This window comes from Corylus avellana, chromosome ca8 (assembly GCF_901000735.1).
Source record: "Corylus avellana chromosome ca8, CavTom2PMs-1.0".
NCBI lineage: Eukaryota > Viridiplantae > Streptophyta > Magnoliopsida > Fagales > Betulaceae > Corylus > Corylus avellana.
The window spans coordinates 3677391-3688850 of record NC_081548.1 but is presented as its reverse complement, the minus strand read 5'-3'; the positions used below and the strand labels follow the sequence as shown (position 1 = coordinate 3688850).

Below are 11460 nucleotides of genomic sequence, written 5' to 3'. Positions count from 1 at the left end.
CTGCATGGGGAGCTACGGTCATTTAGTGGAAAGGGCCAAGCTCCTGCTCAATACGGCAGGTCACTGGAAAGCAAAACATGTCAGAAGAATAGGCAATGAGGCTGCCCACCACCTTGCAAGGTTTGCTTTGAGTTGTAATGAAGAGCAATCTTAGTTTCTGGCATGCCTTACATGTATCTAGGAGATTTTTCTTGTTGAGCAAGAACGTTTTTGAGTAATACAAGTTTGGATTCCATTTAAATAAAAAAAAAAAAAAAAAAAAAACTTTTAGCATTACTCATGATTGATGCAGTAAAATTGATTGTACGAAGTATCATATTATAATAGATAAATGTTATTTTTTCATCTTTTATTTATTTATTATTCATTTTTTTAAAACAAAAATTACCAATGAATTCAAGAAAAAAAAAAGGCTTCGTCAATTATGATTAGAATAACAATATTAATTTCTTTTTTCTACATTTGTGCACCACATCATCTTAAATCTTAGATGATTTGGTTTAATCATATAACATGGTGACATGAATTCATGAGATTTTTTTTCCAAAAAAAAAAATGGGGTCTTGCACATATTTTATATATATAAAGCTCAAATTTTATTTTCACCCATCATAATAAATAATTTCCTTTAAATCGGTCTCTACACACAATATTTAGCCCGCACCACTTTATGCACGTGACATAACCAAAAACGTGCATTCAGAGATGTGTCAATGCTTCGGTCATATTATTGCAAATGAACGACCTTATTGACACCGCTCATACCTTATTTGGCAATATAAAATATATAGTTATATGATTTATGTAGGTCCATATAACAAAATTCGAACAATAGCATCATTCTACTCTTTTCTTTTTGTTTATATAAGAGAATAGAATTCAATTCAAACTTAACAATACAGCTAAAAATACATTCAACATCACATATAGTTTTTCTTTTGGTTACTTAAAATCCAAGCAATTAATACAAATGGCTGATAAACAAGCAATTGTGCTTCGTCTCTCCATTTTCCTTTTCTTTTCTGCTGGATATATAGCAGAAGCTATATATATATATTTTTTAGCAATCACTTAATTATTACAACATCTCCATAATATGCTTTTGCTAAACTATTACATAATTAAGAAAAATCAAATCCACAATAGCAATATTATTATTATCCACCTCAACCCCCAGTCCTTAGTATCTCCAAACGCTTCACTGACTCAATGAAAGTTCTGCAAAATAAAATAATAAAAAAATGGGTTATAAACCTTATAATTTTTTTTAAAAACAAATTAACCAGCACAGAATTAATAATAACAACCTAGTAATGCTAAATACTATGTTTTTTTTTTCCTACAACAATCCCACAATGGTAACTTGACAATCTCAACCAATGAAACTGCAACGTCAGCATTTTAGAATAAAAATGAAATTTATAGCATTTCTCATATTATGACTCCATTTCGTTCTTTAAAAGTAATAATTAGAGGAAACTAAGAAGATAAAAATCCTAAGTACACATCTTCTGTCCATCTTCGTCGTACAAGAGATTCACCATTGAAGCATTGATTCAATGGTGGATTTTGTTTTAAAAAAAGAAAATTATGTAGAAAAATGACACCAAACACATCTCAGGTAAGAAAATGCTAGAACTGATTCAATGGTGGATTTTGTTTTTTTTTTAAAAAAAGAAAATTATGTAGAAAAATGACACCAAACACATCTCAGGTAAGAAAATGCTAGACAAATAATTTCTTTTGTACAAAGTTTTTCTCATTCCTCCGATTTACTCTATTAACCTTACACGTGTACATGTTATTTTAATAGATTGAGTCGGAGAAAATACGTACTGCCAAGGAACATCTCCTGCAAGCAGCCAATCGCCTTCATCATCTTGATAGGTGAGTGTATAGGTTGCACCATCTTTATCCATTTTTGGGTCTGCGCATATATAGTAAAACCCAAGATCAGTACCAAATTAACCCACTAAACGACGACGTTGTGTTTTGAGATTTGCTCACTTACATTTAGCAAACATGCTGATCAAGGTGTTGGTGAGCGTCTGATAGGAGTGATAGAGCCTTAGATCAATCTTTCTTGCTATTGCCTCCCCCTCCATCTTGACCTTCACATATAATGAGTTTGATCCACCAGTTCTCCTAGCCGTTGGGTCATTCTTAATCTGCTGCCCTCCTTGATGCTGATGGAGCTGTTTCTTCCTCCATGATTTAATGGGAGGCCACCCCACAACATGATTTTCTTCCAATTCTTTCCTAATTTTTGAAACAATTAATTGTCAATAATATTTCATGCATATGTGGATTTTTCAGGTTCTATATATCAATCTAAACCATCCAATGGCTCACCGTACGTGGAATACTGATGGGATAAAAGTGTAATTTCTAGCATTACGTTCTCTAATTAACAAAATCATGAGAAGCAAACATGAAATCAAAGAACTAATTAAGCCTCTTGTTATTTGTTGGGTGCCTTGCATTAACTAGACTAGTCTAATTAAGCAAATTCAGCTTGAATTCTTTTTCAAACTTTTCCATGATTTTTAATGAGCATTCAATTCTGTTTCCTAGAAATTCTTTATCATTCAAATGTTCCTTTTTTTTTTTTTTCTTTTTTTTTTAATAATTAAACTGAAAGTAATAAATAAATAAATTCACCAAACGCAATTGATTCATTAAATTTAATAAACTATTCACTATTCACTATTAGCAAGCTAGATATGTTCAATTCCACACATAATATCCTTTATTTGGGAAAAATTGTGTTTAAGGCGAATGGCGCAACATCACAGGGAAATATATACACTATTAGATCTGTAAAATTTAATCTAAACTATAAAATTGTTCATCTCCATTTTATTTAATCCGACCAACAAAATGAAACAAGAGAAAACCAAATTATGGATGATTAATTATTAGGAACAAACCTAGCTCTAGATCTATGCTGTATTTCCAATAAGAGAAAGAAAGAAAGAAAAATATAATTACTGCAAACATTATGGAATATGGAGATTCAGAACTCCTCAAAGTCTCTATTATATTTGAGTTTTAATATTGATTAATATTAATGAGTGCTTTAAATAAAGATATATAGTACTTATGTATATATAAACTTACTTGTGAATGGTGCAAGAGGTTCTATGCTTTTGGGCTTTGCGATCATCGTCCTCGTTTGGGTGGCCATTCCACAGCATGAGGGGGAATGGTGGTGGCAAGTCTCCAATCATTCCAAAGGCCTCATCGGAAGTACGTTTGTTTTTAAAGCATTTTTGGGTACCCAAACAACCCCCATAGCTCCATGGCTCCGAGCTGAGGAGTAGAGCCGCTTCTTTGGATCCATTAATAAACTCATGATTTAGGTCGAAACCCTTTACTGGATTGCTGTGATGAACTGGAAGGGCCAGGCCAAGCTGGAGCTCCATTTCATATACCAAAAAGGAAACACAATAAATCAAATATATATGGAGCCACGAAATTAAGCTCTAGAGCTATGAAGCTTAATGTAAATGGAGCTCCTATTGGGGATCATGAAGTATACTACTTACATATATATATATATGAGTGTCTATAAGAGAGAGAGAGAGAGAGAGAGAGAGAGAGAGAGAGAGAGATGAAAATGACGAATGTCGAGTGGAAGATGGGGACAGCATGGAAGTTGGGTCGGGTAAAAGAGTGGCAGTGATATAGACAAGGGAGGAAAGGGTACACCAAACGTGCCTACCTCGCCCTCTCTTTAACTCTTAACCTACTCTGCCTCCGGATTCCCCAACCCCCTCTCTCTCTCTCTCTCTCTCTCTTGTGTTATGTTTTGTTTAATTAAATGTGATTTTAGTTTGGGAAAATCATTTGCCCCAGGAGTAGATTAGTAGATCAATATGATCTTAATTAACAAATTAATGTTGCCTTCGCATGTGCTTGACAGAATAGGCAGATTGGATTTGAGATCTCATAAAACAAATTTTCAAATTTTATTCATTTTCATTCTTACAATAAGAGAAAACTTACACTAACCAATTACTTAGATTAGTCAAGTTGTAATTAGACCTCTTTAGAGTCATAATCGTCCTGAATAACACCTATGAGCTCTTTTGTAATTCACTAAGAGTTTGTTTGGGATTAAGAAATAACGCTTTTAAGTCAAGAAATTTTTTTTGGCAAAAGTTTTATTTTTTGACTTTTTGGACCCTTAAAAACGCTTTCAATTTTTTTTTTCCAAATGGGTATTTTTTTTCTTGAAATTAATTTTTTGAGTGTTAAACACACTTTTAGGCCTCTCAAACGTACACCCAAACATACCCTAATTCTATGTAAGCGCACTATTCGTCTTCCTAATATTGGATTGTTAGGTGTCACAGTCTCTTCCCCTTTAATCTATGATGTCTTTGTGATACCATTTGTACAACCTAAGGAAAACGCTGGTCACGTACAACCGTATTATCACTCCAAAAAAATTAGCTAAGTTGCAGTTGAAGCTTCCTGTAATTATTTATAAATTACAGTCTTGCCTAGTATAGTATATATAAGAAATCAACTTGGAACTTTATATCCAGGACCTTTTTTATAACTCACCCACTTTATGTTGACTATTCATCTTTTTAATATAGGACTGGGATGCTAAAAGACATATATGGACTGAGTTAACATTTCTAATCTTTTCGCTCATGCTAGCCATATATATATATATGAACATTAATTATGATCATCTGAAGTCGTCTACATTAGAACAGATCGATCGAACAACATAAGATGATAAAACATGTACACTCAGATTTTCTTTAAAGCTTGAAAAGGTTTGAGAATATATATGTGCTTGTGATCAATATCCAACTATTTAATGGATTTGCTTCAGTCATTTCTACAAATACAAGCAACCTGGCCTGTTAGAATATATTCTAGCTAGCAAATCATATATTAATTAATTTCCGATTAGCATATCATATATATATATATATATATATATATATATGGTAAAACTAATGAAAACCAATTGGTCTTTGAACTTGTCCCATAACAAGACACAAGAGACACGTCTTTTAATCCCAACCGATCTAATTTTAATTAACTAAGCTAATTGGACCCAAATCAAATCCACAAAAATTAATAAACAATGAAAATTAAATCAGGTATGATCCACTGTTAATAAAACGGCTAAAGCAGTTGTAGAACTGCAAGTTGACCATGAATTCAACCTATATATACATGAACCCAAGTGCACAACACGTTTATTATATATATATATAAACATAAATAAATAAATATAATTAGTTATTACATGTTTGCACATGAATAGTTCAAACTAGAAACATGCCCAATATGTCGGCAGACCCCCGTCAAGCGTCATGATGCATGCACTCTTATCATTCAAGAACCTCCATGATAATAGGTACTAAAACATTCCTTTGATCTTCTTCTTTATTATAATGGTTTTTGATACTTTAAAGCACTCTTTGTTTTTAGATTAAATTAATAACTATGCTTTTTGTCGGACGTTGATTCTACAATTCCAACCCAATAATATGAGAGAGAGAGAGAGAGAGAGAGGGAGAGAGAGAATATTATATATATATATATATATGTCGTATATATATATAGACAGAACACCCAACAGCAAAATTATACGTTTGGTATATGTTCCAACATTGCAGGACGCAGCAATGGCGCCATGGGAGATCGAGTAAATTGTAGTAGAGCTTGTGAAGTGCACGTGATGGTGGGGAAGGGCACGTGCGTTGTAGCCCCGGAAGGGAGACCGAGACCAGAGTGGTTCGAGATACAGTGAGACAGAGTTGGACCACTTTGGTTCTAGCTGCTGCAGTGCTGCTTGTTTCATGCACCCTCGTGTGGTGGAACCCATGACTGGATCGAACTGGCAATATAGTTCAAAAATGAAGCTAATTATTGAGGAACCCCTTAGCTGGCGGTTCATCATCAATTTAAACACTGTACAATGTAGCTAGCTCATCCCCATATTGTCAGCGTGAGTAGATCATGATTCATAAAGTGCATGCATGCCCCCATGGTAATAATATTTGTCTTCCTATCTACATGATTCCCACATGCATATCAATATATATTTTAATCATGATTTGCTAATTCTATAATCAAAAGTATATGTAAAAGTCATATACTTTACTTTAAGGACATATATATGTTAATTTAATAAGTTGAATTAGATGAATTTCTTTCAATCCTATTTTGTAGGGGCCGGGTGTGCTTGTTAATGTGTTTTCAAGACATTTTTATTATTATTATTATTATTATTATTACAAAACATTTATATATACACCCTCTAAAATATATTAACAAATAGAGCGTAAGTGGATAGAACACAACTAATATGAAGCAATTAATTGACATGTACATGTTACCACATGGTAACGTGGTAGAAAACAACACGTTACAATCAATTGTAACGTGCCATATTCTGACACGTTACCAAATGGTAACGTGTCAGAATATAACACGTTACAAAAGTTGAATTAGTTACGTCCAATTTCACAACCCGCCAGATACGTTACCATAGATACGTTGCTAAACTTTAGTAACGTGTTAACACCATATACATGTTACTAATGGTCCGTGACCAAAAAAATTGATTCTTGTAGTGTGTAAAGTGAAATATGTTAAAATATTGATTAAATTATTAAATTAATTTCTTATTATATATAAACTTAAGCTTTTAGGAAATTCCGTTTCCTTCAAATATTCATCATCTTACTTCAATAAATATTCTACGTATTAAGAAAATTTAAGCATATTAATTAAATGATTATATTCATCTCTTCTTAAAAATTAGACATTCCTCGTAAGGTCTTATCACGAAGATGGATGCATTACAAGCAATGGCAACTTTATTTTGAAACGAGGCTTGCCTTTGAGGATACGACACTCAACTATGGTGCAAATACAATTGGTAACATATATATATATATATATATATATATATATATATAGGTAAAACATCCTTCTCATTCATTGAATTCTAATGGGTTTTTCTTCGTACGTAGGGCACGTGGTAAAGAACCATTGAACTATGTCTCTATAAGTCAAATATTACCCAATTTTGTATAGACACGATCCAATGAACCTTTCAACATACGCATCGTTGTGACAGGACCTCATTCACTCAACTATATATGACACGTCCTATTCCAATCCAACGGTCTATGTTTTTGGAACATTGATGTTGCATGTTCCTAATTTCCTTAATAAGTGCACACATAAAACATAATGAAATTTCGCGCAATTTCAATTTACTTTCTTAATTTTCTAAGTCATATTTGAACTCTTTAATTAGGGCCTATAAACCCTCACGACAATCCCTTCAATGGAGGGGTGGGTCTCCCCTTTTGAGTATCTCATACCCTCACAACGGAATATTATCATGTATAATTTTTCTTTTTGAAACTACAAAGTCACATTTACTAATTATATACCAAAACTTTTATTTCATAAGTGAAAGATAATGTCATTATATATGTAAACTTAAACTATACAGGTTGTACATATACCCAAAAGATGCCACATGTAGCATATAACTTCTAAGACTTAAAGGCATGTTTGAGATTGTATTCAAGGAGCCTAAAAGTGTTTTTAATACTCAAAAAGCCTGTTTGAAGAAAAAAGTTTTGTTTGGTAAAAAAATTAAAAGCGATTTTAAGGGTCCAAAAAGCCTAAAAATTGTCAAAACGCGCTTTTGACAAAAACTTAAAAACGAAGCTTTTACTCAAAAGTTTTTTTTTGACTTAAAAACTCTATTTCTTAAAAGCAATCCTAAACAGACTCTTAGTAAAGGCTTTTTAAGAGATGGAGGCATCCTATTGGCTTCACGAGAGTAATCCAAATATGCATATATGTCGGAATTAGCGGCTCATATTCTTTCAGGCATAAAAAGTAATACTAAAATACTATTAGTTGGCCTAGCTAATAGTCTAAGCGGAGTGAATGGAGCTTCACGAAGTGGGAATTTTTGGGGTATTTTGAGGTTTTCCAAAATACGTTCGTGCAATTAGGCTTCTCCTATAAGTATGCTATGTTGTAACGCTCATTAATAATGAAATATAGACGCACTCTCTTATAAATATAGGCACATTGCTGAACCACATAAATCTTTGTTTATATTTTCTCTTTCTTCTCTTTTCATGTTGTTTTAGGCTATGTTATAGAGTACTTTTTATAGACATTTTATTATGAATAGCACGTGTCATGATTTTAATAGCTTTGATGTGGCATACTAACCTAATTTGTCAACTTTTTTGACAACGTAAAATAATTAATTTGTTATTTATTCACGCGCTAGGTAGTTATCAAAACATTTTGATACATATCAGATACAATTAATTGTATATCAGATAAATCACATCATTTAATTTTAAATTTTTCTTTGTGTATGAAACCGATCGAAACTAAGTCAAATTTATTCTAACCGAGCTTAAGCCGGCCTGTTCGCTAGCGGGTCTATTTATTTACCCCAAAGTAACCAATAACAACAGCAAAAAGAAAAAGCATATGCCTCCTTCTTTAGGGACCTAAAGACCCACCATGTTTATAAGTGTTTCAATTTAGCTTTGATTCCGATTTTGAAAGTCAAGATTAATCGTCTAAGTTGAGATTGTAGTCCACAATAGAAACTGTATAAAGATTCCTTCCATCAAAGGTTTCGCATAATTCCTCGCAAGCAGCCGCAAAAACGTCATGTCGCTGAGGGGTTGTCAGGACACAAGGGCAGAACATAATCATATTTGTATGTGCCACTTTTTACTAAATTCGTACAATTCTCAGTCGTCTTTCCTTATTTCGTACGTTGAACGACGCCCTCTCTCTCTCTTTTACTACTAAATAGTTTTGTTTTTGTTGCATGTTCAACGATTATGATTGAGCTTTTGAACTTTGCCTGTCCTTGAGATGCCACAAATTTCAAGTGTTTGCCAAAGTTGATGCCTTTTCTTTTCATTCACACACGATTTCATTATCACAATTGCCTTAACACTAAATTTTGCGCAGTTGAACAACTTTTTTTCTGGCACTGACAAGATGTTGTGTTAAATTTGTCTACATTTTTTTAAGAACATATGTTAAATGTTCTATTAATCTCATTAATATTATATGTATAAGAACATAACGCTATGAATATATATCACATACTCTAAAAATAAATGTCTATTAAAGGAATAGTAATGTTATTTTTCGTACTTATTTATCATATCAGTTAACCCAATTCAAATATTTTTTTTTATACTAGCTACTACTTAAAATACGTTACATCAATTAAAATAAAATAAATATAATAAATGAACTCTTGGGAAATTACACTTTCACACTATAGAAACTAATAAAGGTTTAAGGAGAGATAAAGAAAATAGAGGAAGCACAGATTTTAGGTGGTTTGGCTTAGGACAGAAATTTCATTCAAACCAATTTGAAGGAAATTTTCTCCAACTTACATTAATAAGTGTCAAGTGTTATTACTCATATATTTTATTTAATATTTTGGGGAAACTACATTTTGCCCCATAAACTACAACGCCTTGACACTTTCCTTCAATGAACTACCAACTGTACTACTTTGCCCTCATGAACTACCATTTTGTGTCCAAAACCCCATTCCATTAGTCAAAGTCGTTAACTCAGACGGTTAAAGTGACAATGCGTTGTAGTTTATGAGAGTAAAGTAACAATGCGTTGTAGTTCATGGAAGTAAACTAAAGTAAAGTGACAATGCGTTGTAGTTTGTGGGAGCAAAGTGACGCAAAGTGACAGGTTGACCGTCTGAGTTAACGGCTTTGACTGGCGGAATGGGGTTTTAGACATAAAATGGTAGTTTATGGGGGCAAAGTAGTACAGTTGACAGTTCATGAGGGGGGGAAAGTGCCAAGGTGTTATAGTTCATGGGGGAAAAAATGTAGTTTTCCCTAATATTTTTAATAATCATTTATTGAAATTCTACTAACCTAGAAACTTAAATATTAATTTTTCAGAAACTCAAAGATACTGAATGATATATAACATATTAGAATGAAAAATATATGAATGCAATTTACTTCTGAAAGCCTAAACATCTAGGCCTCCTTCCTATCTTGGTCGCCTTAGTTCCTGAAAAAAGTGAAAGAGCAAAGATGAGCAAAAGATTTGGCAAGTAATCTTCTCAACGGAGTTAAAACAATGGGGGGTTTAGAATCATTTGAACTAAAGTAAAATTAATATAGAAGCCAAGACTTAAGCAAATTACTTGAGTTAAATTCTATTTTCTGCTCTTAAAACATTTTTCTTAATCATACTTAAAGAAACAAATGTTATGAAAGATTTCATAAGTCAACCCCTTTCATCAAGCTCGACATAATTAAAGACATGATCATTAGGGTTTAAAATATTCCATGGATTGGAATATTAAATTAGGAAATTCGTTGGCCATTATGGTCTCCTTTAGAGGCTTTGACCCAATGTTCAATAAGCTCATTATGTCAAATATATGTCAGGTATACAAATGTAAGCCCAAGAATTTGGGCTAATTCTCATACTAAATTTATACTAAAATGTGGAATGTTACCATAAAATTTGAATTTTATTCTAATATTTAAATTTTAGTGGTAAATTAGCTCAAATTTTTTAAAAGTGTAGAAATTTACGTAAAATATTAAATAAAATAAAATAACGGAAGCAAAGAGATAAAAAAAAAATAAAAAAAAGAAGAAGAAGACAATGTTGTATCTTTGTATGAAGGTATAATATCAAATGATACTTTATTAGTAGCTGGCATTTCTATGTGACGACACGTTGCATTTCTATGTTACGACACGTAGCACTTCGTTAATTTGGGCTAACAAAACCTAACGTAGATACTAAGTTAGCCTTTTTCCATAAGTCAAATACCATTTATAATAGGATTTGAATCCCAGGTAGAACAAAAATAAAAATGTGTAAATTCATGTACTAATAAAGTATTTAACCCTATAAAATAAAATAAAACAAAAATTAACGGAAGTAAAGAGATAAAAAAAAGAAAAAGATAAAAAAAAAAAAAAAAGACAATGTTGTATCTTGTATGAAGGTATAATATGAAAGTTTGAAGTGCCACATGATTACCAAAAGAAACTGTGGATTGTCAAAATAGATTCAAATTCCTGCACATAAATTGTAGGAAAATTATAATCTACCCTCTCTAACCTTTAAAAGATTAAATTAAACCTTCTTGTAGAAATGGATAAACCAATCAAGTGATATCACATCATTATTTATTTGTTCTCCTAATTACTCAACTTTTGTTTTTTTTGTTTTTTTTTCCTCACCTGCTGTCCTATCCTAGTAGAGGGGGCTAGAATGGAAGTACTGTATTGGGCTAAGTGAAGAGGCCCACAAGACTAATTTTTATTGGGCCAAAACTGTGAGTAAAAGAAATGGTGGACTACGCTCCCACCGGCCTAATTGACAACTTGCCCAAACACAGCTTACTTGAAGCAC

The 11460-nt window shown here is 32.4% G+C and overlaps 1 protein-coding gene across 1 annotated transcript; it reads right to left on the bottom strand.

The window, feature by feature from the left end:
- Window positions 1–913: 913 nt before the first annotated feature.
- On the bottom strand, window positions 914–5667 carry LOC132189613 (auxin-responsive protein IAA28). Its single transcript, XM_059604360.1, has 5 exons — window positions 5623–5667; window positions 3121–3485; window positions 2012–2259; window positions 1837–1927; window positions 914–1218 (listed from the first exon to the last, which is right to left on the bottom strand). The coding sequence occupies exons 1-5, from the start codon at window positions 5665–5667 to the stop codon at window positions 1167–1169; spliced, it is 801 nt and encodes a 266-aa protein (XP_059460343.1). The 3' UTR covers window positions 914–1166.
- Window positions 5668–11460: the final 5793 nt, after the last annotated feature.

What these genes read in the sequence shown, in the direction of transcription:
- LOC132189613 (XM_059604360.1), bottom strand. Translation starts at nt 5,667, where the DNA reads ATGGCGCCATTGCTGCGTCCTGCAATGTTGGAACATATACCAAAC. An exon ending in TGTTGGAACATATACCAAAC is followed by an intron (nt 3,486 to 5,622) that starts GTATAATTTTGC and finishes TCATAGCTCTAG; the next exon opens with AGCTTAATTTCGTGGCTCCA. An exon ending in ACCTCTTGCACCATTCACAA is followed by an intron (nt 2,260 to 3,120) that starts GTAAGTTTATAT and finishes TTCAAAAATTAG; the next exon opens with GAAAGAATTGGAAGAAAATC.